The following is a 27,611-nucleotide window of genomic DNA, read 5'->3' as shown; positions in this document are numbered from 1 at the left end:
CTTAACATTTAAAGGGTCTGGGTGCCTGGTGACCATGTGTTTGGTAGGCTAATATAAATCATGGCTGTATTTTGGGGCTTTCCTGCTGGGAAACATTGCTTCCTTCTCTTCACCTCCTCCTCACCCTCCCTGCCTCCCATGCTTTTACTTCCTTTCTCCCTGAGACAACAGAGGCATTCTAACAACTTCCTCCACATGGTCCTTCTCAAAAAATGTCAACTGTGAGTGCAGCCTGTTCCACAAACAAATGAAATAAACCATCATAGGTCTAAAGGGGGAAGCAAAGGGCACAAGAAACCAAGGGAACTATGAGCAAAGGAACCGAACTACAGCAACAGAATACTGAGGCTCCAGGGAAAGAAAAAGCAGGGCTGTCCAGCATGAGGGGATTGGCTTTTGGAGGAGTCCCTGGGTGGTGCAGATGGTTAGTGCGCTCAGCTGCTAACTGAAAGGTTGCAGGTTTGAATCCATCTAGGGGCACATTGGAAGAAAGGCCTGGCAACCTACTTCTGAAAAATCAGTCATCGAAAACTCTATGGAGCACAGTTCTACTCGGATGCTCACGGGTTGCTGTGTGTTGGAATGGGCTCCATGGCAACTGCTTTTTTAAACTTGGAGAAAGGAGCACTAATCAGCCTCCATTCAGGATGGAATGAAAAACTGTCAGTTGCATTTAGAGATTAGAAAAGCTGGGAAGGAAATGAGGCCCAAGAGTGGGAGATAAATGGAATCCACAGATTTTATGTGGGATGGGCCATTGTTTATCAAAGTGAAGGTTGGTCCAAAATGTAAATTACACCAAAGAGTGCACTGTGAAGTACATTACTGTAAAGGAGAGTTTTCCATTTATGTGGATATGAATCTATATAAAAACTGTACTTGAACAAACACTGTTTTAGGCATAAGCATGCCAAAATAGATTTGTGTGTGTTGCGGGCTGTCCCTGGGTGGTAACAAGCTTGGCTCCTAACTTAAAGGCTGGCAGTTCAAGTCTCCCTAGAGATGCCTCAGAAGACAGGCCTGGTGATCTACTTCTAAAAACTCAGCCATTGAATACTTTCTGGAGCACAGTTCTTCCCTGACACACATGAGGTCGCCATGAGTTGGAACTGACTTGATGGCAACTGTTTTCTTTGGTTGGGGGCAAGGGGTCAGTGAAGGAGGAACAGGTGGGAGATTTGGCTCACAGAGTGTTTTGTAAGTACTGCTGAAACTACCTTTGTAATCTACTTTATCAATAACCACTTTCCCACAACCTGAATTTCTAGGTTATCGTTCTGCTAAGGAGGTTGAATCAGACGTCCCTTCTAGAGAGTCCTCGCAAACCACTCTACCCGGTTCTCTAGCTTCTGGATCTGCTTCTTGTCTCCCTTCAGGGCCAGCTGCTCAGCCTCATCTAGACGGTGCTGCATGTCCTTCACTGTCTGCTCCAGGTTCTTCTTCATCCGCTCCAGCTGGGCGCTGGTGTCCTGCTCCTTCTTCAGCTCCTCAGCCATCATGGCTGCCTGGTTAAGGTCACAGGAAATATTAAGAGGCCATCCAGCCGATCCCTACCCCAAGGACACAGAAGATGCTGTTAAGGTCTAGAATGTTGTTGCATTGTTGTGTGCTGTCGAGTCGATTCAAAGGGTGGCAATTATTGGTATTGTGTGTGCCTGACTTAAGCCACCAACCCAGCACTCATCACTCATCACTCATCACTCTCAGCATTCCTTCTCACTTCACCTCCACTAGGAGTCCCTGGGTGGATCAAGCAGTTAAGCACTTGGCTACTAACTGAAGGGTTGGTGGTTCAAACCCACCCTGAGGTGTCTTGAAAGAAAAGCTTGGCAATCTGTTCTGAAGGTCACAACTTGGAAAACCCTGCGGAGCACAGTTCTGCTGTGCACATATTAGAATTGACTTGATAGCAACTGGTTTGATTTTTTTTTTTCACCTCCACTGAGAACTCATTCATCACATCTGTCCAGGAAGGCACCCTAACTGACTGTGGGTCATAAATGAGAACTACTTGCCAGGCCCTAAATTAGAAGCCCCTTTTCATACCTCCAAACACCATCTCTGAAAAGCAAGAACAGGGCTTACATCCGTGATGGCCTTCTTGGCCTTCTCCTCTGCATTTCTGGACTCCTGGACAGAGTTTTCCACTTCCGCCTGGCATTGAGCTATGTCGGTCTCCAGTTTTTTCTTGATATTTATCAGACTTGTATTCTAGCAAGGAAAATTAGGTATCAGTGTTGTAGGTTGTATTTAAGCACTTAAAACACTCGGGAGGTAGGGGGTTGTGTGGGGAAGGACGTCAATCGTGATCATGTCCCATTTTTCAATTTTTACATGGGTGACCTGCTAGATACCGTCTCATTCTTGACACAGTGAAGTCCTCAAACAGACCCAAGAACTGTACATAAATAATAATAAAGGTAGAATTTCAAATATTTGAAGAAGGATAGATTATTGGGAGAATGAAAATGTTGACAAACTATATAAAAACAAAAAATAATTCTAATTATAAAAAACAAACTATAAATGAAATTGTAGGGGGATGACAAATCGGAAAACATTTGTAATGTATATTACTAAAAAGATATAATCTTCCTTAACATATAATTAAGACAAATCAATAAGAAAAAAGGGCAAAAAACACAAATAGGTAAAACACAGTAGGAGAAATACAAACGACCAACAAATGTGACAAAATGCTACACCTCATTAGTAATCAAAGAAATAAGAATAAACCAATGAGTTATTTTTAAATAATTAAATTGGTAAAAATTAAAAAAATACTAGGGTCTTGGAAAATTTATAGAAAACACGCTCACGTATTTTCCCAATGGAAAGAAGTTAGGACAACGTTGTTAAAGAGCAATCGGCAATATATTACCAACGTCTTTACTCTTTCAAACCTCAAATTTTACTTCTAGGAATTTATCTACTTCTAGGAATATTAAGGGAATAATAATCATGGATGTATGTGAAAATTTAGTTAAAAGAAAGTTCATCATAGCATTCTAATATTTTTTTTAGTAAGAATTTTTTATTGGGAACAACCTAAAATAGCCAAGCACAGAAAACTGATCAAATCAGATTCCCACGATACACAACTAGAATGGACTACTTTTCTGCCGTTAAACACTGTATTATAGGAGGCTGTTTAAAGATGTAGAAATATATTGTTAAATGAAAATAACAGGTTGTAAAAAGATAGATCACGTTTTACAAAAAATATAATATTTATATACACACAGGCAGGAAATGGAGCCCTGGTGGTGCTGTGGTTAAGCGTTTGGCTGCTAGCCAAAAGGTCGGCGGTTCAAATCCACCTGCCACTCCTTGGAAACCCTATGGGGCAGTTCTACTGTGTCCTATAGGGTTGCTATGAGTCGGATAAGACTGGACAGTAATGGGGTAATGGGGTAGGCAAGAAATTAAAATGAGACCCCAAGATGTTAACCACATGGTTGATTTTTTTTCTATTTGCTTGTATTTTTAAACTTTCATAAAGGCGATAAAAACAATTATTTCCAAAGAGTATCTGATTTTCTAAGATAGCGCCTCCTCTGTCAAGCCTTCCCCAATCCCTTCATGCAATAATTAATCTTTCATTTCGTTGATTTTTCTGCTACGTGCATGCAGTTTTATCGTCTGATAAAAGAAAGCTCAGAAGTCTGTCCATCTAGAGTCAAAGCTGGGGTCCCTGGGGGGTGCAAAGGGCTCCCGTCAAAGTTAGGTCACAGTGAGGCTTAAAGAGGGTTCGTCTGAATGGTGGTCTGGGGCGAAGGGCTGTGCTCCTCTGCACCGCGTGTCTGGGCCCCGAGCTGCCCCCGCGGCCCTGCATGGAGGAGGCAGACACACCTGGGAGAGCAGGAGCTGCACCCGGTCGCTGGCGTCCTGCAGCTCCTGCTCCGACAGCCGGCGGCTCCGCTCCGGCTGCTCCAGGGCCACCTTGGTCTCCTCCAGCTCCTCCACCAGGAGCCCGTTCCGGCGCTCCACAATGGCCAGCCGCTCCTTGAGGGCCTCGTTGCTCCTCAGGGCGTCATCCAGGTGCAGCTGGGAACCCTTGGGGGGAGGCAGGAGTGAGGCCCGAGGCACAGGGCGGCCGGGGCCCCCGGTAGGCCCAGCGGGCGGCCTTCAGGGCCTGCTGACCTTGAGCTGACCCTGGACTGTGCGCAGGTGTTTCTGGGTCTCCGCCACCTGGCGGTTGGCATGGCCCAGGTGAACCTCCATTTCGTTGAGGTCTCCCTCCATCTTCTTCTTCAGCCTCAGGGCGTCGTTCCGGCTCCGGCTTTCCGCCTCCAGCAGGCTCTGCGTGGCCTCAGCTGCCCGCTGGCAGTTTCTTTTCAGCTGCTCCGTTTCTTCGTCCTTCTCAGCGACCTTCCGGTCAAGCTCCGACTTTAGCTGACTCAGCTCTAGCTGGACACGCAAGATCTTGCTTTCTTCGTGTTCCAGGGAACCCTGAGGAGAGCAAGGGAGCCATTGGGAGCGCCAGCCGTCTTCCTCCAACGGGCATTTCATCTCCATTATCATAAAGTCAGAGTTCCTTTACCCATTTACAGAAGACACAGGGCTCAGAGAGCTCAGATGACTTGCTCCCAATGTCCCTAACGGTAAGGAAGCTCAGAGTAAAACTTCCTGTTATTAACAAAGAATCCCTTTTAAATTAGTGGAAATTTTATTGAGGATGTCTGCTTTTATAATGGTACCTCTGGGTGGTGCACTTAGTAATGTGCTCAGCTGCTAGCTGAAAGGTTGGAGGTTTGAATCCACCCAGAGGCGCCTCAAAATAAAGGCCTGGCAGTCTTCTTCTGAAAAATCAGCCACTGAAAACCATATGAGCACAGTTCTACTCTCACGCACAGGGATCACCATGAGTTGGATGGAATCTGGTAACTGGTAGGTAACTGGTATTTTAATCATGACCATAAAGCCGGTGCTGGCCTGTTCTCTGAAAATGACAGGATATGCTATATTGATCCGGCAATTGCTCACTGTTATTCTGCCGTCTTTCAAATTTCCCTAGAAATATCTCAACCGTATGCCCTGCACTGGCCACAACTGATTACAACAGGAGAGTCTGGGGTACACTTCCCCCCGCCCCCAGTTACTATTCAGTAGATTCTGCCTCGTGGAAAGCGCATGTGTGTCAAAGTAGATCAGAGCTTCATAGGTTTTCAATGGCTATCGTCTTTCAGAAGTAGATTGCCAGGCCTTTCTTCCAAGGTGCCTAGGGATGACTTTGAACCACCAACCTTTCAGTTAGTAGCTGAGTGCTTAACCGTTTGCACCACCCACAGACTCCTGGGGTCCATTTTGACTACAGAACGTTCCTAACAGCCAAGGGCGATCACTGACTGTAACCGTATGTTAAAGCTGGGGGATTCAGCCAGGCTCATAGACTGCTTTGAGATTGCTTTGCTTCCTGAGGTTGTAATGAAATGCTTTTTTCATTTTCAAAAGGGGAAATATGATGGACTAGAGGAAATCCAGGACACGAAGCTGCAGAGCACAGCCGTGCCAGCTCTAGTAGACATTCTTCCCAATCGAGTCTGCTGGCTGGAAGGACCCCAGGGGGGTGGCCGAGTTCAGCCTCCATCCATCAGTTCCTGTTCTTCTGGCCTTCAAAATTGTCCTGTCCCAGACACTTGCCTCCACCTCCTCCAAGGCAACCTGGAGATCTGACTTTTCTTGCTCCACTTGCTTCTTGGTCTTTTCCATTTCCTGAAGATTCTTGCCAGTTTCTGCAATCTGCTCAGTTACATCATGAATCTCTTCTGCAAAGGACAGGCTCGATTTAGGCTCCAGTTTACAGCATACACATTTGCCAGACAATGTGGGCACAGGTGATTCATTCAGGATATTTATATAGGCTAGAGGATGGAGTGAAACCATTCAGGTGAGGTGCTGGCAAGACACGGATAGGCTGCCTCACCTGAACTATGCAGAGAAAGCAGTGACGAGAATACTTTATGACCTTAAAGTTGCACAAGTATTCAGAACAGTGACATTGAGGACCACAGAAGAAAGCCAGAGCAAATGCATAGAATCATAGTCTTCTAGAACCAGAAGGGACTCTGTAGGGCATAGTGTCTGATATCCCAACTTGTAGGTCAGGACTGAGGTCCTAAGAGGTTGAATGACATGCCCAGGGACACAAAGCCACTTAGAGCCAGAATCCCCGCAAGGCCTTGTTCTCTAACGTAGCAGGGTGCTTAGCAAGCCACGGAACCCTCAGTTTTCCAAAAGGAGACTTGGCCTCTCGGCATCAGTGTTTTACATTGAGGGGATCTGGGCTGTGAGGTAAAACTATGGAAATGTGAAGCCGGGTGGGTGGGGATTTTGTGGGGCTGTGGGATGCAGGAGGTGTTTGGAGGTGACCGTGACAAACGGGGATGGGGCCAGGAAGACGAGGGAAATCTCACATGCTGCGGGTTGGGAGAGAGCTCACCTTGCAGATTTTTGTTCTCCCGCCTCAGGGTCTCTAACTGATCTACCACCTCCTCGTAGGCATTCTTCATCTTGAAGATTTCAGTACTGAGGGACCTGGACTCTTTCTGAGCAGCTTCCAACTCAGCGTGACTTTCGTCTAGCTTTTGCTTCCAGTCTGCAAGGATCTAGGAGAAGACAAAGGGATGTGTGGGAAGCAGAAAGGGCCAGGGAACTTGGGGGAACCCCAGGCAACAAGGGCTGTCAGCATGCCAGGGTTTCACTCTACCATCCTTGGGCACCAAAGAAAGAGGGTGGCCCCAAACTCTGAAATCCTTACAGGTGATCTGCTGCGTTCTTAGAGATATTTCAGTCTCAAAGGAATCTGAATTCATTTTAACTAAAAATAAGATTCCACTTGGAGGGAATATTACAGAAGCATAGAATCATCAAAGAGCCCTGGTGGTGCAGTGGTTAAGCACTCAGCTTCTAACGGAAAGGTTGGTGGTTCGAACCCATCAGCTGCTTTGCAGGGGAAAGGTGTGGCAGTCTGCTTCTGTGAAGATTACAGCCTTGGAAACCTTATGGGGCAGCCCTACTCTGTCCTACAGGGTCGTTATAAGTGACGATTGACTCTACGGCAATGAGTAGAGTCATCCACCAGTAAACCAGTTGCCTCAAGTTGACCCCAACTCATGACAACCCCATGTGTGTCAGAGTAGAACCGTGTTCTACAGGGATTTCAGTGGTTATGATCTTTCTGAAGTAGATTGCCGGGCCTTTCTTACAAGGTGTTTCGGGTGGACTGGAACCAGTAACCTTTTGGTTAGCATCTGAGCGTGTTAACTGTTTGCACTGCCCCCTAGGGACTCCAGAAGCTTCTATGAGGCATCTCAAATCCCCAAAGCTGGGAACTGATGCTGTACTTTAAGAGGCTCCCAGAACATACTTGCAATGCACACACCCAAGTGTGAAAGGCTGTCACTTTTTATCACATCTACCACTAGGTGGTTGGGGAAGGACCTTATCGAAGTTCCTCTGCTTCTTGCCCAGGGTGGCACAGGTGGTGTTGGCCCGCTCCAAGTCAAGCATCAGGTCATCCACTTCTCCCTGGAGCCTCTGCTTGGTTTTCTCCAAGGAGGCACACTTGGAGTTCACTGCCTCTGTGTTCTCCTCAGCTTCCTGCAGCCTCTGGGCCAGTTTTTTCCTAAAGAACCAGATCTTTTTTTCCCAAAGGGAAACTATTTCGGAGGGTCTAGGGAAACTGCCAGATGGAATGTCAGTGAACAGTCTGTAAGAATTGTCATTTGGTAAGACCCAGAATTTGATGAACGGAGAGGACCTAAGTATCATCTGAAGAATCCCCAAATGCTTGGTGGCAAAGCAGGTCACCAAGGAGCCACCAAGGGAGCCAAGTGGAATGAATAGTTCCCCAGGGGAAGGGCGGGGAGACTCTGGAAGGGTGAGGGACTATCTGAATAATGACAAAAACACTAGGACCTGGAGAGGAGGAGAGATTCCATAAGGTAGGAAAAGTTCCCTGTCCCTTTGCTTGTGTCCTGGGGCATCTTCCCTACCGTAACGTGGGAGCCCGTACTTGGCCTCCTCTAGCTCCTCCGTGCGCTGGATGGCGTCGGTCTCATATTTGGTCCTCCACTGGGCAACCTCACTGTTGGCCTTGGACAGCGCCCTCTGCAGCTCGGCTTTGCCTTCCTGCTCCTCCTCGTACTGTTCCCGCAGCAGGTCACAGTCACGGCGGGAGGACTGCAGGGCGTGGGCCAGGGCGTTCTTGGCCTGAGAATCACAGTGGTAACAAAACGGTAGAAATGTTTAACCATTTTTCCAGTCAAGGTATTTTCATTTAAAGTGGCATTTCCCAAACTTAAATCATTCACATGCTGGTGTCACAGGTGCTGCCAAATAGGCATATCGCCTGTTCATTTACTCAGTATTTTCTTTAGAGTGACTCCTTTATTATATTTAAATATATCTATTGAAAAAATAAACTATTACAGGATAGTAACTAGAAAGCCATTAACATCTGCCAAAACCAGGAAGCAACCACGAGAATAAATGCAATGGAAATAAGGAAATGTTATCAACTTTTCCACCACTCATCTGTTAGTTTGTTGTACTGTAGGGGCTTACAGGTTTCTAGGATACTGAAAGCTATACCATAAATGTTTCAAATATCAGCAAGGTCAGCCATGGTGGACAGGTTTCAACGGAGCTTCCAAACTAAGATACACTCGGAAGAAAGGCCTGGCAATCTACTTTGAAAATCAGCCAATGAAAAGCCTATGGGTCACAGAATATTGTCCAATATAATGCTAGAAATGAGCCCTTAGGTTGGAAGCACTCAAACAGCAACGGTTGTGAAGATGACGCAGGACTGGGTAACGTTTTGTTCTGTTACGCGTTTGATGGCAACTAACAACAACAACAACAAATCAACTTCTAGCTCAGTACCATTGCTTGCTGGGGCTCTGCGCCTGAGGCCTACTCTACAGTATTTCTTCTCTTTTTTTTAAATGTACTTTTTTGTTATTATTTTTTCTATTTCATAAAAAGGTAAGTAAGCTAACGCTAAAGAGGTGTTATCTATATTAAGACCTTTCCCTTGGTGCAGTGAGGAGAATAGGGCAGAATTAAATCTCACTGTTTGATGAAAGGAAACCCTGGTGGCACAGTGGTTAAGAGCTATGGCTGTTAACCAAAAGTTTGGCAGTTCAAATCTACCAGGCAGTTCTACCCTGTCCTATAGGGTCACTATGAGTCAGAATCGGCTCAATGGCAGTGGGTTGTTTATGGTTATTTGATGAGATGGGATGGAATGCTATGACTGTGTAAAACCTAGGAGCATATATGGTGCCACCAGTGGGCTCTGTGCCCACACCGGTCACCACCTCCTCTTCCCAAGCAGGAAGGGACACATCCAGAGATTTCCTCCCTCACCCCAGCCTGGACAGAAGGACAGTTTAGGTTCAACCTAATGGTCACAAAACACCCTTGGTGCCACCATCAGAGAAAGAGCTCTGTTGACCTGGTACAGTAATTAGGACATTTTCATCCCTGTAAAAACACCAATAAATAGCAAACCTATTTGAAGGAAAATTTAGCTGTTACTATGTCCCCACCAGGGGATACTTTCTCTCCTGTAGTGACCTTTTCATTACTCGTTCAGGTTCTGGTTCTCACTGCCCCCACCCCACGAAGCCTGCCACAGACCACACCATATAATTGAAAGATGGATGAGGCACAAATGTAGCCTGGAAGAGGCAGGTGGAGCTTGGGGGGATTCCAAAAGGTTGCCCTATATATCTTGGGCGGTGCATGGCACACTCAGAATTACATTTATGCCATCTTGTGGGTTCCTGGATTCCTACTTGAATGCTCGGACACACATTAGCAGCATTTACTAAGCACCTGCTGTGTGCACTGTTCTAGGTGGTATCCTCAAAACCAAAGCCACAGCCGTCAGGTCAATTCCGACTCAGCAACTCCATTGGGTTCCCAAGGCTGTCAGTCTCTATGGAAACACACTGCCACATCTTTCTCCCGCAGAGCTGCAGGTGGTTTTGAACTGCCGAACTTTTGGTTAGCAGTCAATCGCTTTAACCATTGTGCCACCAGGACTCCTTTCTAGCTGCCATGGTGGGGAAAAATTATTTTGTCCTCTAGGAGTCTATAGATCACTGGGGAGACATGTGTTGTAAACATAAATATCTGCACAGTGAAGTCAAGGGCATGGTAATGATGTTTGTATTTATGCAAATGTCCCAAGAATGACCCTGAAAATCATGCAGATTGTTTGGAGGACAGGAGATTAAAATTGGGTGTTTAGCTCTGGTGGTATAGTGGTTAAGAGCTTGGCTGCTAACCACAAGGTCAGCAGTTCAAATCCACCAGCCGTTCTTTGGAAATCCTATGAGGCAGCTCTACTCTGTCCTATAGGGTCGCTATAGGGCCGCTATGAGTCGGAATCAACTTGTTGGCAATGGTTTTTTTTTTTTTTTTGTAACGGGTGGTACACGAGGAGTGATGAAGGAGAAAGGCCATTTCAAGTGGCTAGGAGGAATTGCTGGACAGAGTAAACGAATACATGCGGGCAGGAATGGTCCAGATAGTGCAGTGATGGGGAGTGGAAACCCTAGCTGGAGAGGAGAGTTTATCAGCCTACCCCGTGGGGGACAGAGGTGCCTGGAGGATAGATACCCTGGTAGAGTTTTCCAGCTCTGACAAAAGAGATCCAGTACCTAGGTCCTCTAGCCTCAAACAATAGGCTCCTACCACACTGTAGGGCACAGAGGAGAAGCATCAGGCTTCCTGAGGCAGTACTGCCTCCAGCCAACTTGATGGGAGAAGAGGTCATACTGCCTGGTTTCTCAGGTTCTTTCTGACTCCACCACCCATCTGTCAGCTAGTGGTACTGTGGTGACTTGCGTGTTGATAAGATGCTGGAAGCTATGCCACTGACATTCCAAATACCAGCAGGGTCACCATGGTGGACAGGTTTCAGTGCAGCTTCCAGACTAAAACAGACGAGGGAGAAATGCCTAGTGAGCTACTTCCAAAAAACTGGCCAATAAAAACCTTATGGACTACAACAGAACATTGTCTGATTTAGTGCTGGAAGACGAGCACGCTAGGTTGGAAGGCACTCAAAATACAGAGTCTGCAATAATGGACTCGAGTATACCAACGATCGTGAAGATGGCTCAGGACTGGGCAATATTTTGTTCTGCTGCGCATGGGGTTGCCACGAATCGGAGCCCCTCGATGGCAACTGACAGTAACAACATCCGTTGCTGCCATTCCACGTGAGAGGCGTCCTTACCTTGGTTTCTTCTTCCAGTTGCCTTTTAAGCTCCTCCAGCTGCTGGGTAAGGGCCTGCTTGCCTTTGGTTAGCTGTGAAATCAGAGACTCCTTCTCTTCCACTTGGTGGCTCAGCTCTCCTAACAAGCAGATGTGCCCCCAGCGTCAGTGCTGGTTGGCTTCCCTCTCCCTGGACCACAGAGCCCCAGACTGACCACAGAGCTGAACTCGTCCTCACCATTTTGGGTCTGCAGTCGTGCCTTCTGCATGTTCAGATCATGGATCAACTGTGTCTGTTGGTCATCCTTGGCTTTGAGTTCATTGAATTGGTCTTCCATGGTCCGGCACATTCTTTCCATGTTACTCTTTAAAAAGATGTCAACATGTATAGGAAAATGTGAGTTCCTGATGCCCAGTATTGAACTGGACAGTTTGTTAGTTTAGCTTCTTACACAGTAAAATAAAAATACAGAACACATAAAGATTGGTTTAAAAAATCATAATCATTTCAGATTTGCTTTATTTTTATTTGTGATTGCTACTTAATTGTCAATAGCTTGGAGCGTGAGCTGTTGGTGGATAAGTATTTTACTGATTTGTAAATATGCTACTTTGAGAACATGCTACTCAAAGGAAACCTGTGATCTTATAAGTAATTCTGTTGCCATGTGAATATTACCCTCTGATTTATGTGTTTGCAAACAGTACATTCAGGTAACGCTGTTAAGAATGTCATTAATAATATAATACAAAAGGCTGCCCTGTGGTGGAAGTGGTATGGAAGGACTCATCTCCCCAGCTGCTAGGTGCTCTGTATTTCTATGAAAGATGTTCAAAAACCATGTGTATGTTGCAGGCCTCTTCCCTTCTACCCCCATCCCATATGATATAAAATAAAATGTACTGAGCATCTATTTTTCCTTAAATTGGGAAGCATGAGGTGGCAGCAGAAGAGGCAGGAATATTTGATTCAAAAGAAGCCCCCAGGGGGACTTAGGGTCCCTCTGAGAAGATGAAATACAAGCATGAATAAACTAAATCAGGGATATTTGAAAAAGAAGAGCTGACTCACAAGGAAGAAAATCAAAGGATACAACAAATTATAAAAAAAATAAAGCAACATAAAATTCTTTCACTGAATTTTAAAATTGATAACTGAGAACATAAAAAATTATGGATACAGGGAGGCTGTCAGGAAGGGGTGGCCCCAGGATAGCAAGTGGCTGAGGGTGGAGTTTCTTCTAACCCAGCCAACCCTGCCACCCTGCAGTGAAAGGGGGAGAGAGGATACATACAGACACAACTTCATGGAGGAAGGAAAAAAACAAGAAAGACAGAAAGGGCAGAAAAATGGGGAACCAGAAAAGAAAAAAGGAGTCACTACCCAGAGTCAGTAGGTTGTGGGTAGGGAGCAAGGAAGAAATCAAAAGAAAGCACAGGACAGTGAACTCAGACCCTAAATAAGGACAGCAAGGTGCATTTTAACTCTCTGATTCACACCTGACACTCCTTTTCCAGACGAACACTCTGATCTGGTCAACCTCTGCAGGCGGCCCACAGCCTCACATCTGAAGTCACTGCTTCTTCCAGCCCAGCTGAGCAGTCCCAAGTCTAGCTCAGAGCATCCCTTGAATGAGGGCAGCTCTCTTAAATCTAGTTTAGTCTTTCTGTGAGGAAAGCTTTGCTTTGAAACCATATGCAGAGGCAGGTTTCCATGAAGCTCGTAAAGCTTAAGCTTCAGGGCCTCTCACTTGCATAGGCCCCAGTTTTGGGAGCTGTAGAATGTTCCAGGTGGAGAGAAGAACCCATCTCAATGAGAATGCATTTCTTAGTAAGCATTTCTGGCAAATGGCCTAAAGAGTCCTCTGAAGAACGAGACTCAAATCCTGAGATTCCAGTAACTTGTGACTCATTTTTCTCATTCAAAATAAATATTTACATTCCTACTTAATTTTGTATTCCTAATTTTGTATACTTTTTTCTTAAAGAGTTCTTCCCCTCCCAAGTGTTAAATACTTCGAGCCCCACAAAACCTGGATCCACCCTACCGCATGTGCATAAATTCACGTGGGCTATGCCTCCAGGGAGTAACTGTGTGGGCTAAGAAGGTTCTGCGTAGAAAACCATTTCCAGGAAGGCAGGCCCTTTGTGCAACCCATCCACAGGTTTAGTTCTAGAAAATGCCAGATGGATGGCAAGCTTTCTGAAAGACTCTGAAAGGAGGATGAGATGCTGAGCTGTGGAAGATCATTAGATCAAGCTTGGTGTTGCTGGCTAGTGAGAACAGTTAATGCTTTCCACTGCTTACCCAAAGGTTGGGGTTTGAGTCCACCTGAGGCACCTTGGAAGAAAGGCCTGGCAGTCTACTTCCAAAAAATAAGCCATTTAAAGCCCCTTGGAGCAGAATCCTACTCTGACACACAGGGGCTTGTCATGAGTCAGAATAGATTTGGCGGCATCTTGGTTTTTGAATGACTTGAGTGAATTTGGGGAATTGGGAGCAGGCAGAAATGGGGAAGGGGGTTTCAGTTTAGAACACTCAGCAAGTATGGGCGACATCAAGTCACACGTGCCCACCAGGCAGGTGCATACAGCAGCCTTGCGTTTGCCAGGAGCAGGAGGGCCAGGTACCTTAGACTTGGTGATGGTCTCAATGTTGCTGGCCATGTCGTCCATCTCCATCTTCAGCTCGCTCTTCTCCTTCTCCAGCTTCTGTTTGACCCGCTGCAGGTTGTCTATCTGCTCCCCGAGCTCGGCCACGCTGTCCGCGTGCTTATTCCTCAGGGTGGCCGCCGTGGCCTCATGCTGCAGGGTGGCCTCCTCCAGGTCCCTGCGCATTTTCTGGAACTCAGCCTCCCGCTTCTTGTTCAGCTCAACCTGGGCGGAAGTCGCCCCGCTGGCTTCTTCCAGCCGCTCGCTGATCTCCTCCAGCTCCCTGGCCAGGTCAGAGCGCTGCCTCTCAAGCTTGGCTCTGAGTGTGTGTTCAGCTTCAATATCTTCCTCTAGCTCTTCTGTGCGGGCCTGAAAGGGTCACTGTGTTAGGAATGCTGGGGCGGGGGGAGGGATTTTGGGAGGGGCTGGATGCAGAGGAGTGGGAGCTCGAGACCACAAAGCAAAGAAGACATTGTAACATTAAAGCCACCGGTTACCTCCGAGCCACTTCCTACTCATGGCAACCCCATATGTGTCAGAGTAGGACTATGCTCCATTGAGTTTCCGATGGCTCATTTTTTGGAAGTAGATCGCCAGGCCTTCCTTCCAAGGCACCTCTGGGTGGACTCAAACCTCCAGCCTTTCAGTTAGCAGCCAAGCATGTTAACCAGTTACACCACCCAGGGCGTCAATTACGATAATGAGAACACTTGGAAACAACCTCAATGTCCATCAATAGGGGAACGGCCAAATCAACTGTGAAGGAGCCATGCTCTAGAAGTCCATGAAGCAGTTAGATATTGACCCCTGTCTACCATGGGTAGCTCTGCAGAACACCTTACACATGAAAAGATCAAATAGCAAAATGACACTTTCAGTATGATAACATTTCTACTAAAAAATAAAGGAGCAAGAGCAAATTTTTTGCATGTGTATATACCCTATATATTTTCTTTGGGTCTTAAATGTGTACATAAAATTATGGCAAGAGGCGGAGAAGGATGCACAGCCGACTGACATTGGTAGTTACTTCTGAGAAGGGTCCTGGGAAATGGGAACAAAGAGCCCTTATAAATAATATTTCACCTTATTGGTAATATTTTCATTCTTTTCAAGGAAATTTACTTATGTGCTACTTAGAAAGTTAAAACGTTAGTTTCAAGAACTAAAGGAAAGGACAGAATATTGTCTTGAGCTCCAATGAGAGACACAGAAGAAGAAGCTAAAGAAGCAAAGTGGAAAAGGGCAAGGGGTACTTGCAGAGGGGTTTTCCTGATTAGGAAAGGATTCGACATGTCTACCTGCAATTCTTTAATCTTCTTTTGTAACTGCAAACTGTGGACTTGTTCACCATCAATTTTGGTTTGTAACTGACTGATTTCAAACTCTTTCCTGCAAATAGATTTTTTTTTTTTTTAAAGAACATGAAATATAAGCCTTTTAAGGAGGCGAGGAGGGGCTGCTTTATGGCTTAGACACAAAGAGAGAAAATGAAATATCTACTTCTTCAGTTTCTCCTCCATTTGCTGCTGGGCGTTTTCTAGATCTGTAATGGATTCCTGGGACATCTTCAGGTCTCCTTCCAGCTTCCTCTTCACTCTCCCCAGGTCCGCCCGCAGTTTCTTCTCCTGCTCTAAGCAGCCCTCGAGCTGGGAAGACAGAGTGGAAAGGTTGAGACCTTGCTGGGAAAATGAGCATTGCACCCTGTGCAGTTACTCCTGTGGCCTGTGGCCTCCTTCCTTGGTTTCCCAGCGGGTGCTGGCTCCGAGGGTCTGCCTCAGAAGAAGCAAGCCCTCCTGCTGCCTCTCCTCCTCCTCTCCTGCAAAGGCAAGCACAGGGGCCTGGGTCTCCCAGGGTGCTCCCAGGGCCTCTTTCAGCCCATTTCCACTTGACCTGTTCCAGCCCGTGTCTCCCAGAGGAACGTGGTGCCCGTACTGTGTACTCTTGCATGCACAGGACAAAGGTGTGTCGGTGGACGGCCGCTGCTACAGCTGTGCCTGTGATGCCCTGGAGTGGGCACTGGCACTCATCCCCCTCTGTCAGCCAGCCCTGGGGGATTTAGGTAAGGAATTCAGTGTGCGTGCGCGTGTGTGTACTCGGGATGGGTGTGGGGAAAGGAATATCGCGGTCCAGTGGTAGAATTCTCACCTTCCATGAGGGAGACCTGGGCTTGATTCCCAGCCAACGCACCTCATGTGCTGCCACCACTCGTTGTCAGTGGAGGCTTGTGTGTTGCTATGATGAACAGGTTTCAGCGGAGCTTACAGACTAAGGTGAGACTAGGAAGAAAGGCCTGGCAAACTAGTTCTGAAAATCAGCCAGTGAAACCCCTATGGATCACTGTGGTCTCATCTGCAACTGATCTCAGGGATGGTGCATGGCTGAGGTGTATTTTGTCCCACTGTTCATGGATGGTTATGAGCTGGGGGCTGACTTGAGGGCAACAAACAACAATGACAACAACAACAAGGGCTTCAGGAAAACTATAGCCATCTGGAAAAGCTCTAGCCACAGTCATGCATAAAACCTGAACACTTCAAACCTGGCTCTTACATCAAGGACAAAAATGTAACATGCTCGGGGGAAATAATAACTTTCGTGCCCACAAATGGGGCTGCTGTTTAATAATGTTAGAACAGGAGTGGAGTTTTTGGAAGCTGAATGACCTACAGATGGATGCCAGTGATGATGATGATGATGATGGCGAAGACAACAGTATCATCATCTAACATTTTACTGATCACTTCCTGTGTGCTGAGCTTTCTGTGGGGACCCTCTGCGGTCAAGCTACTGTAGTCTCACGGCACAGTACAGAAACTGAGGCTTCGCGGGCTACGCGGTTCGCTCAGTGGTCCCAATTCGCTCACAGGTGGGGCTGAGATTTGAACTCGGGGATTCTGATTCCAGAGCCTGGGCTTTCAACCCCTGCCTTCTACGTGAACCCTCTCTTGCCAGGCTTCCTCGAGTAATCGATGTTAAAACAGAACAGTAAAATATCCTCACGTCATCCGTTTGCTGTTCGAGCTTGGCATTGATTTTCATGAGGCCGTTGACTTTATCTTCCTCAACCTGGAGACCATCCAAGGTTTGCTGGTGGGCTTCCTGTAGTGATTTCTTCTCTTTGGTCAGTTTGGAAATGTTTTCTTCAAGAGCTGTCATTTCTTCAGAGAGATTCTTCACCTAGGAGAATATCGACACAATTTAATAGTCAAACAATTAAGCTGGAAGCTCCCAACAAAGACTACTGCTTCCTTTTTCTTCACTTTTTTTCTCTTTGCTATTGCTTCTTTCCCTCCGCAACAGGCACTGGCTGTGTGATTCTGGAATCGGCGGCCTGTCAGTTCTTTACGGTCCCCACTGGCTTATCCCAGTGCCTCGAATCCTCTCATTAGGGTTACTCCTTTAAAGAGGGACTATGTCTTAGAAGGAAGGTTGCCATTAAAATGCAAATGTGCTACCTCTGAAAGGTAACATCAGTCTATATCCACTCATAATACATCCCCGGGATTTGTTTCTCAGGCTGGCTGATTGGGGTTTAGAACGAGACAGGGGGAAGGGGGAAGGAGAGACGTGAGATGCTATGAAGAAAAGCCAGAATGGGAACCCTGCGTTGTCAGGAAGCGGGACACGGGCACCAAGAGTGCAGCTTCAGGCTATTAAGCTGAACCTTTCTTCACGTATGAAATTCTTCCAGACCAGATGTTGCTAACTCCTGACCCACGGCTGAATCCAGCCACGGACATCTTCTCCTTAGGCCACGAAGGGATTTGCAGTTTTTGAATAAGTCACCAACATGGAAAAATAATGAGATTTCATGTAAAATCTGGATCTCTGGTTTCTCAGAGAAACTTAGAGGCTTTGGCAGTGCTGGGCTCATATTCCCACCTGGCAACAGCTGGCTGGAGCTGAGTAGTGGCAGCCACCTGTGGACAGGGCAAGTTGGCCGCAGTCTCCACCCCTCCCTATTGTCACTTTCCACTCCTGCCAATTGTCTGTTCAACACGGAAGCTGAGTGTCAGCTGCCATTATCATCTTACACCCGGCTGACCTCATTTCTTACTCTACCTCATGGGCAACCGGTTCACTATAATCCATGCCATGTGCATTTATGTATTTTTGTAAAATGTTTATATTGTATCCAGTGCACATAACTTTAGTCTACACAAATAGTGTGGTGCTGGGCATTTCATTTCTTACTGTTTTCCCTCCTCAGTCCTAGGTCTTTAATAGCCATCTTTGATGCCCTGTGTGCACGAGCTGTTTGCTTCTGATGGCTGCAGAGCACACCCTGGTGTGCAGTCACCACATCCTACCTCTCCATTCCCCCAGGGGTACCCTGATATTGCTTCGGACTGTCCCCCGCCCCAAGCAATGCTGCCACTGACACCCTCGTACATGTCCCTGTAAGGACTGTGGGAGGACTCCTTGGTCTAACCCGGGAGCAGAACCGCTGGGTGGGGGCATAAGTACTTTGACTTTGGCTGAACGGCTCCAGCGGCTCTCCTGAGGGCTGCATCGGACCACACCCCAGCAACAACGTGGGAGGGTTCCTGTGCCCTCGCACCTCTGCCCACGGTCATCCAGCTTCCGCTTCCTTCAGTGTCTGCCCCTTCACTTTCTGCCTAGCCTCTGTAGGCATTTTCATTGCTGGAGCCCTGGTGGCACAGTGGTTAAGAGCTAGGCTTATAACCAAAAGGTTGGCAGTTCGAATCCACCAGCCACTCCTTGGAAACCCTACGAGGCAGTTCTATTCTGCTCTCCCCACTATTAGTCGAAATTGACTCGATGGCAACGGGTTGGGTTTTTGGTTTGTACCCCTGTGCTAGGTGCTGTGAGAGGCAAAGATGAATGTCAAACAGTCCTTGTTCACAAGGATCTCTCGGCTTTGCGAGGCAGCGTCAGAGCAAGAAATCCGTGACATGAATCGGGAGGCGGGAGGAGGGTTGAGAAGAGCTTGCTAGGAAGAGAACAGGACTGGGGACAGAACTTGGTGGGATCTAACTACCCTTCATCCCTGGGTGGTGCAAATGGCTAATTCACTCAGCTGTGTCACCAAAAGGTTGGAGGTTCGAGTCCACCCAGAGGTGCCTCGGAAGATCTCACGGCAAAAAATCAGCCACTGAAAATCTCATGGAGCACAGCTCTACTCTGACACACGTGGAGTTGCCACGAGTCGGAGTCTTCATGAGTTGGGGTCAGCTCGACAGTAAGTGGCTGACTATCCTTGTACTCGGTCCCTGCGTCTCACTTCCAGGCCATGCTGGGGTTGATGCGGGAGGAGTAAAGCTGGAGTAAGGATTATTCAAGGATCTGTGGGCACCCCCGGGCTTTCCCCACCTTGTTCTCCGTGGCATGCTTCTCTTTTTCCACTTTTGTCAGGGTCAGCTCCAGGTCGTCGATGTCTTTCTTGAGAGAGAAGCATTTATCTTCTAGGTTCCTCTTCTTTGCAACTAGCTCAGAGTTTATTTCTTCTTCTTCTTCCAGCTTCTCGTTCAACTCCTTGACTTTTGCTTCCAGTTGGATCTTGCTTTTGATGAGCCCCTCACACCGTTCCTCAGCGTCCATTAGATTTTCAGTTTCCTGAGAAGACCAGACCATTAACATTTTTGATCAGCCTCTGGGCAAGCCCTGGGAGGAAAGGGGCCCGCTCCTACAAGCCTGTCTTCTAGAGCGAGGCCGAGGAATGGGGCGCACACGCACACGCACACGCACACAGGCCACACGCGTGCCCGTACACTTGGATATCATCTATACGCTTTGACTTTATTTTTTAGCAATACAGACATCATTCACTTAAAAGGAATTCACAGAAAATAATTCCAAACAGAGCCATCTGTGAAGTTACAAGTTCACTTTAAAGAACAGGGCCTTTACAAATTTGCCAAATTCAGAGGTTCGACCGTCTCACTCTTCCCACTGCTGCCAGTTACAAAACAGCCCACCCGCTGCAGGTGCCATCACGAGCTGACTAATATTTCCAAACTATCACTGCCTTTTGACCTTCAATGGAGAAGTTCTGTCCAAGTCTTCTTAGCCCTGCCTCCTCAAGCCACTGCCCAGAAACGTTAAAGCAGACAGGAATCAGTGACTGAAACTCCCTAATAAGCCTCTTGGACAGACCAAAATTAGCTATTTCTGTTTAAACTTAACTGGGCTATATCTTCCCATACGAGAACATTCTAAGAACTGGGTGGGAGCTGAAGGCTTGTGCATGGAAAGAGACCGTCAAGTGTAAGCACTTACATGAGCTATGAGCCAGGCACTTTATAAACATGAACTCACTGGATTCGTCCCAACAACCCTGTGAAGTTGATACTATTACTCTGCCCATTTTACAGATGAGAAACCTGAGGCACATAGAGGTTAAGTAACTTGCCCAGGGTCACACAGCTGTCAAATGGAAAAGAAACATCCCTGGATGTAAACTTGCTTGCTAGTCCATCATGCTTGGGAAAGTGCCCCTGATAACTGCACTGTATGGATCGGGAAAGTGTAGAAAATCACCGCACACAAGGAAAAAGGGAGAAGGACTTGGGGGGTTATTAAAAAAGGCAAATTATAAACACCTTGACTCTGTGCAGTCAGGCAAGGAGACAATTACGCTGCCGAAGTGTGGCACGCTGCATACATGCTTTCATTCTTCCTGTTTATTTAATACAAAATGTGCACCTTTAATGCGTTTATCTGAATATAATCATACTATTGAAAGTATTTTGAGTGTTACTCTTTCTATTTTTTATTGGGCTATTACAATTTTTAAATATTTCTTATATTATTTTTAAAAAGTCCTGGTGCATTCTGGACAGCTTTTATTCTGAAACACACGTCACCCTCATCCTCACAGCAAAATATGTCTAATTCCAGTATAGAAGACAGGAATCAATCTGGGGGAGCTGAAATTCACTTGCAGACATATTTTCTGGAAGGCACCACTTCCAGGGCCAGCCCTCCTGTTAATTACAGGGCGATACTCGTCACGACCACTGGGTGGCATCACCGTCTCTTGAATAGATACCTAACGGCGGGCCTCAGTGTTGCTTCTTTTCTATCCTTGAGTCCGGGGTCCCCTTTCTCAGGTAGCAGGTACTTACAGACTGCACCTGTAACTGGAGGTCATTCTTTTCCTGCAGCAGGGAGACCATTTTCTCCTCCAGCTCCTTCCGGCGAGCCTCGGATCTGGCCAGTTCTTCCTGGGCCCTCTTGAAGTTCTCCTTCATGGTGGCCATCTCCTTCTCTGCCTCCGCACTCTTGAGCAGGGGCTGGATCTTGAAGAAGAGATTCATCCAGGGCCAGTGCTTGACGTTCATGAAGGAGCGGACGTTGTCCTGGATGCAGAGGATGGAGTCCCTGCACGTCCGTTAGAGCCAGCGTTCATGAACGAAGCAAAGCAAGGCCTTTTCTCTACCCCCACCTGCCCCGTTGGCCCCAGGGCCCCCCGCAAGGTGGGGACGAGGTACAGGCAAGCCTACAGACTCCAAAGCAAGGTTTGCAAATGAAGGGATGGGGAATGGGGCTCGTGGAAAGGTGGCGGCAGAGGACACGACACGTGTAAAGGTTTGCAGGTGAGAGAGGACATGGGGCCATTTGTGGCTCCCATTGCTCAGCTTCCACCTCCTCCACCCTATTAAAAACACTCTGCCTACGGTTGTTAGCCACCCACAACCCTGTCAGTTTGTCGTACTGTGGTGGCTTGCATGTTGCTGCAATGCTGGAAGCTCTGCCACCAGTATTTCAAATACCATCAGGGTCACCCATGGTGGACAGGTTTTGGTGGAGCTTCCAGACTACGACAGACTAGGAAGAAAGACCTGGCAATCTACTTCTGAGAATTAGCCAATGAAAACCCTATGAGTCTGATGTAGTGCTGGAAGATGAGCCTCTTAGCTTGGAAGACACTCAGAATATATAGTGGCCACAAAAATGGACTCAGATATACCAATGATCATGAAGATGACCAGGACAGGGCAATGTTTCATTCTGCCATGAGTTGGCACTGACTCGAAGGCAACAACGTGGTCATCAGTGGCATCCTAATTACCAAAGCAACGAGTACCTTGCATCCCTATTTCACTGGGCCTTTCTCCCACATTTGAAATGTGAATCGATTCTCCCTTTTTTGAAACTCCCTTCTGCCTTTGATAAAAGAGCCCTGGTAGTGCAGTGGTTAAGTGCTCATCTGTTAACCAAAATGTCAGCAGTTCAAAACCACCAGCTGCTCCTAAGAAGAAAGATGTGGTAGTCTGCCTCCATAAAGATTTATAGGCTTGGAAGTCCTCTGGGGCAGTTCTACGCTGTCCTATAGGGTCGCTATAAATCAGAATCGATCCCACAGCCATGGGTTTGTTTGTTTTTTCCCTTTGACAAAAGCTTTTCTCATCGTGTTTTGCCATATGGGCTCCGTCTTCCTCCTTAAGTGATGCCATAAGCCCAGGCACTGTCTCTGGTCCACTGGTCTTCCCCAGACCCTCTCCCTCACAGAACTGATCTGTTCTGATGGTTTCTACCGCTGTCTGCACCCCAGCTGTATGACTTTATCTCCCACCCTTCGTCCTCCATGGCTCCATGTTCGCACAGCTCACGTGTACCTGAAAACTTGCTTCTCTTTTCCTTAAACTAGCCCCTTCTTTGAGATTTTTTTCATTTCAGTGCTGGCTTTCATTCAGTTCACTGTGCCAGATGCTTGGGAGTTATTCTTGACTAGTACCTGATGGCATTATGGTCCCTTACGGCCATGGCAAAGTTAGAGCTATACAGGGTTTCAGGGAATCAGGGAGAATAGCGCCTTCACCCCAATTCCCCTCTCCTTAAAACCACTACAGTAAGCGGTCAGCAGTGCTGTTATTTCTTCTCTGGAATTACTGCAGGAATATTACTCTTCAATGCTCCTTCCAGCCAGGCCCTCTTCGCTCATCCATCTACTATTGCCTCATGCAGACCCTTGTCCCCTTTCACATAGACTTCTGCCACAGCCTGATCTTGGCCCTCTTGTGCCCTCAGGGTGGTTCCCCTCATTGCTGACAGTGCCGACAGTGCGACCTGTCTGAGTAGCTAATCTGATCCTCCTGCTGTCTCCTTACACCCTGCCACGGGCTCATCACCACAGGACACAGCTGGGCTCTTCAACGCGGCACCCGGGGACCCCAAGACCTGCATGCCAATCTGTGCTCCAACAACAATGAACACTTTAGGTCTCCCTCACCTGCCACCCTCTATTAGGTCATGCTCAACTTCCTCCAGGATGTTCTCCCTTCTTGCAGACCCCAACCGTCAACCTGGGGTTTATTCACACCAACCCTCTATTGCCCTGAATATAACTCTAACATTGGACTTGCCAAAAATCGGAAAACAAAACAAAACAAAAAACCCAAATCCATTGCCATCAAGTCAGCTCTGACTCATGGAGATCCCATGTGCTATAGGATAGGATGGTTCCATAGGGTTTTCTTGGTTGTCACCTTTACAGAAGCAGATTTCTAGGCCTTTCTTCTGCCGCCCTGCAGGGGTGGGTTCAAACCGCCAAGCATTAGGTTAGTAGTCAAGCGCTTAACTGTTTGTGCTACCTAAAACCTGAAACCAAACCCACTGCCGTCGAGTTGATTCTGACTCACAGAGACCCTATAGGACAGAGTAGAACTGCCCCATGGGGTTTCCAAGGAGTAGCTGGTGGATTTGAACTGCCAACCTTTTGGTTAGCAGCCAGACTCCTAACCCACTACACCACCAGGGCTGTTTGTGCCACCCAGGGGTATTAAACTGAATCAAGCTCACATCCACTTCCCCACTCATCTGTAAGACCCAGGCAGGCAAAATTCATTTCCACTTCCCCAGTGCCCTGTATGGACTAGGCACACAGTTGGTGCTCAGTGAGTGTTTGTCAGATGCATGAATGGAAGAATGAACGAGTAAATTGATATCCCAGGATTAAAAGCAGGAAGCGGTCATCAGCTACTAAGCAGGATGGTGTGGCCAGGTGGAGGAGAGGTCAACGTCACCTCCTCTCCATCATCTTCTTGAACTCCACTCGCATCAGGTACCCCCTGCACACGGCCTGGGTGCGTGTCATCAGGGTCGCCAGCTTCTCGTCCCTCATCTCCTCCAAAAGGCCCAGGAGTCCAGCTTTGAAAAACACCTGCACATTTAAGGGAGAGATGAGGCCCACGTTAGTTCTCAGCAAGTGTTCAACCTGGGGCTCTCGTGGGAGCCTCTTTCTACCCAGCCCCGACCCTGGACCTTCAGTGCCCTGGTCAGGGGACCAGCAGCAATTCAGCATCCGGGACCTCTTCTTGGTGGGTCTGGTCTCCATAACGACTCTTCCTTGGTTGTGAGGTGGCCTGCTCTGAAGCGTGGCTCAGGCCCCAACAACCCACAAGGCTTGATCTTGACAGAGCTCACATGCAGGAGGCAAAGGCAAGTCCACAAAGTAACTGCAGAACCCACTAGTGGCCACTCTCGGAGTGGTGCCCGAGACCCCTCTGTTTATCTGAGAAAGCTCGGTTCTGCTCTTGGCTCCTCATTACCCATCGGCTACGGCAGCAGAGCTTCCTCCATCCCTTGACGGTCCAGGAAACAGGGTGCCTGGGGGTCAGCAGGCTCCTCCGTGGTGGGGTAGAGGTTCCTTAAGCCCTGTCTGCCCTTTCCCAGGTGGGTAGAGCTTTGCATTCAGACAGGGGTTTGAAGCCGGCCTTTACCATTCGCTATCCATGTGATGGAATCCTTGGGTGGTGGAAATGGTTAACGTGCTCAGCTAATAACTGAAAGATTGGAGGCTTGAGCCCACTCAGAGGCACCTCGGTAGAAAGGCCCAGTGATCTACTTCCAAAAAAACCATCCATTGAAAACCCCATGGAGCACAGTTCTAGATTCTTACACACACAGGGTCGCCGTGAGTCGATTTGATGGCAGCTGAAGCCTTACTGGTCCAGTGGTTAAATGTCCGGCTGCTAACCAAGAAGTCAGCAGTTGAAATCTACCAGTCGATCCTTGGAAACCTTATGGGGCAGTTCTACTCTGTCATATAGGGTCACTATGAGTTGGAATTGACTCGATGGCAGTGGGTTTGTTTTTTTTTGTTGTTGTTTGTTTCTTTGAAAGCACCTGGTTTTATCTACATGGCTTTGAGAGAGTTTCTTGCCCTCTCCAAGCCTCCATCTCCCCCGCCCTCACAATACTGTGATGAGGTAGGTTCCCTGGTCATCACCATCACCCCTGCGTTAAATGGAATGTGTAGGTAGAGTCATCACGGGCTTGGTGCACACGTGCTTAGCCAACGGTGGCCATTTTATAGGTTATAATTATTCTCCTCAAGTCCTCACTGACCCTGCAGTTCTTTATAGGTCCTCCTCTCTCTTCGGTTCTGCCCTCCCCTGTAGGGGTCCCTTTTCCCCAGGACACTAAGTTCCCTGTTGTTTTCTGCTATTGCTCAGCAAGGCTCAGGCTTCTAATCTAAGTCTCTAAACCAGTTGCCATCAAGGATTCTGACTCATCATGGTCCCACCTGTGTCACAGTAGGACTGTGCTCCATAGGGTTTCAATGGCTGATTTTTCAGAAGTAGATCTCCAGGCCCTTCTTCCAAGGCGGATTTGGGTGGATTCAAACCTCCAACCTTTTGGTTCAGCAGCCGAGCATATTAACCATTTGCACCACCTAGGGGCTCCTGATCTAAGCCTCTAGCCTTTGAAAACCAACTCAGAGATGGAGCTCTCTTTACCTCTAATGCGGAGACCTGGGCGAGTGGGCAAGGGGTATTCAGGCTGACCTGAAGGGAAAGAGCTTTTTTTCCTGTGGGTGCCCTTGAGTTACCAAGACTGTGAATTCTTGGGTTACACAGGGTAGTCCTCAGAGCTTCACTGGAGCTGTTCTCACCTTGGTATGGCCAAACCTGTACTGCTCCCGGTCCACATTGATGGAGTTCAGAAGCTTTTCAGAAGCATTCTTGCTGTCAATAAACTGCCCTTCTGGGATGGCACTGGCATTGAGGATCCGGTACCTGAGGAGAGGGTGCCACAGCTCAGCTCTGGGGATGCCGGTGGTGGACTGTAAGCAGCTGGTGAGAGGGAACTCTGGCGGCCCGGCCATGGGCCAAGCCAAAAGGGCGCTCCATGAGGGCTGCAGCCCTGCCCCTCCCTGCCCAGGGCTGCACCCCTGCCTCTCCCTGCTACAGCCCAGAAGCTTTGTAGCCCTGAGAGGGTCCCATCCTGTCATTCTGTGGTGACCGTGGGTCAGAAGGGCTACCTTTCTCATGGATAAGGCTGGCTCAGGGGGAGGTGCTGCTGATTGCACTCAGAATGGGAGTCCAGAAGGCTGAGAAGACAGACTCTAGACAGCCAATGCAGCTTGGGTGGCAAGCGTCCATCAGCAGGTGGCCTGGGATGCAGAAAGCCGAGAACACACCTCAGCCTCACTGGAGCCCTCCATTGGGCGGCTGGTCAGGCCTAGCAATGCCTTCCATCTCCCTGGTCAGTTTGGCAGTGAGAGGTACTGCTATGCTTCCAGATAAAGGATGAGATTTCCTGAACAGACAACCCCCAGAAAGGCCCCATGCCTGAGACCAGGCCTTCTAGAACCTTCTCCTGATTCTGCATTAGAAGGAAGTGGAATCTGGTACAGCTGATGTAGGAGAGAGAAAATCTAGGGGTTGATTCACGGCAATGGGGCTATGGCGGGAGGAGGAGACGCATAGAAGAAGGAAGCTCAGCTGAGCGAGCACACAGCGGGAATTTTGCTTTCAGAGAAAATGGTTCTTCTCTGACTTAAAAGAACCTTGAGAGCAACTGTCCCCTGCAAACCTCTGGTCCTCCTACCTCTGGGGCCCCCCCCGCTTCCCCATGCCAGGCAAGGCCTGGACCTCTGGGCCCAGACGGCAGCTGGAAGGACAGAGGCTAGAGCTGTGGTTCTCAGCCAGGGGCGATTCTACTGCCCTGGAAAATCGGCAGTGTCTGGAGATGTTTTTGGCTGTCACAACTGGTTATAGACATCTAGTGGGCAGAAGCCAGGGATGCTGGTCCCGTGCTCACTTTCGTGGTCCCCCATCAAAAGATGAAACCCATGAAAATCCTGGGAGGCTCATGGGCTCACCAAACTCCCTGCCCAAGGAGCGCTTTGGGGAATGCAGAAGGAAAGACAGACGCAGTGTGACAGACGGACCGTTGTCGGAAGTCACCGTAGAGGATTCGGCTCGGGAATCCTTTCCTGCAGATCCGGATGCCCTCGAGGACCCCATTACAGCGCAGCTGGTGTATCACCAGGTAGTGGTCCATCACCCCTGGGGAGAGAGGGTCCCAGAGTGTTTGTGGCTTTCTCGTCATTAGTCTTTGATGGTCTGAGGCACTGTAAGACACTCAAAACACCCAGACTTGGTGGGAAGAGTTGGTGCCAGCTGTAAGGAGGAGTGGGGGTATATGGCTGGATCCTGACTAACTTGTTGCCATCGAGTCAGTTATGACTCATAGCGACCCTAGAGGACAGAGTAGAACTGCCCATAGGGTTTCCAAGGCTGTAAATCTTTATGGAAGCAGACTGCCACATCCTTCTCCCCCTGGGGCAGCTAGTGGGTTTAAACTGCTGACCCGCTCAGCAGCCAAGTGCTTAACCACTGTACCACCAGGGCTCCTTAGAGATAATATGATAGTGTCCCCTATATCATATGGGTCCCCAAAACAGTTATTATTGCTGCCGTTTTAATTACGTGATATCTACGATGATTATTTCCAAGTGCTATCGACC

At 48.0% G+C, this 27,611-nt stretch overlaps 1 protein-coding gene across 1 annotated transcript in view; it reads right to left on the bottom strand.

The window, feature by feature from the left end:
• LOC126062594 (myosin-13) overlaps positions 1–27,611 on the bottom strand; it is a 77,648-nt gene that overhangs the window by 3,362 nt on the left and 46,675 nt on the right. Inside the window, exons 17-35 of the mRNA XM_049860292.1 lie at positions 27,033–27,150; positions 25,752–25,875; positions 23,881–24,017; positions 20,980–21,235; positions 19,226–19,468; positions 16,892–17,068; positions 15,392–15,537; positions 15,190–15,280; positions 13,868–14,257; positions 11,475–11,601; positions 11,258–11,376; positions 8,018–8,214; positions 7,444–7,627; positions 6,443–6,608; positions 5,644–5,768; positions 4,144–4,452; positions 3,853–4,056; positions 2,086–2,211; positions 1,335–1,505 (exon numbers count right to left, since the gene is read on the bottom strand). Of these exons, the coding sequence (XP_049716249.1) occupies positions 1,335–1,505; positions 2,086–2,211; positions 3,853–4,056; positions 4,144–4,452; positions 5,644–5,768; positions 6,443–6,608; positions 7,444–7,627; positions 8,018–8,214; positions 11,258–11,376; positions 11,475–11,601; positions 13,868–14,257; positions 15,190–15,280; positions 15,392–15,537; positions 16,892–17,068; positions 19,226–19,468; positions 20,980–21,235; positions 23,881–24,017; positions 25,752–25,875; positions 27,033–27,150 (3,410 nt within the window). The remainder of the gene's footprint in view (positions 1–1,334; positions 1,506–2,085; positions 2,212–3,852; positions 4,057–4,143; positions 4,453–5,643; positions 5,769–6,442; positions 6,609–7,443; positions 7,628–8,017; positions 8,215–11,257; positions 11,377–11,474; positions 11,602–13,867; positions 14,258–15,189; positions 15,281–15,391; positions 15,538–16,891; positions 17,069–19,225; positions 19,469–20,979; positions 21,236–23,880; positions 24,018–25,751; positions 25,876–27,032; positions 27,151–27,611) is intronic.

Source organism: Elephas maximus, chromosome 19, assembly GCF_024166365.1.
Source record: "Elephas maximus indicus isolate mEleMax1 chromosome 19, mEleMax1 primary haplotype, whole genome shotgun sequence".
NCBI classification, from domain to species: Eukaryota; Metazoa; Chordata; class Mammalia; order Proboscidea; family Elephantidae; genus Elephas; species Elephas maximus.
This window is presented reverse-complemented; position numbering and strand designations above follow the sequence as displayed.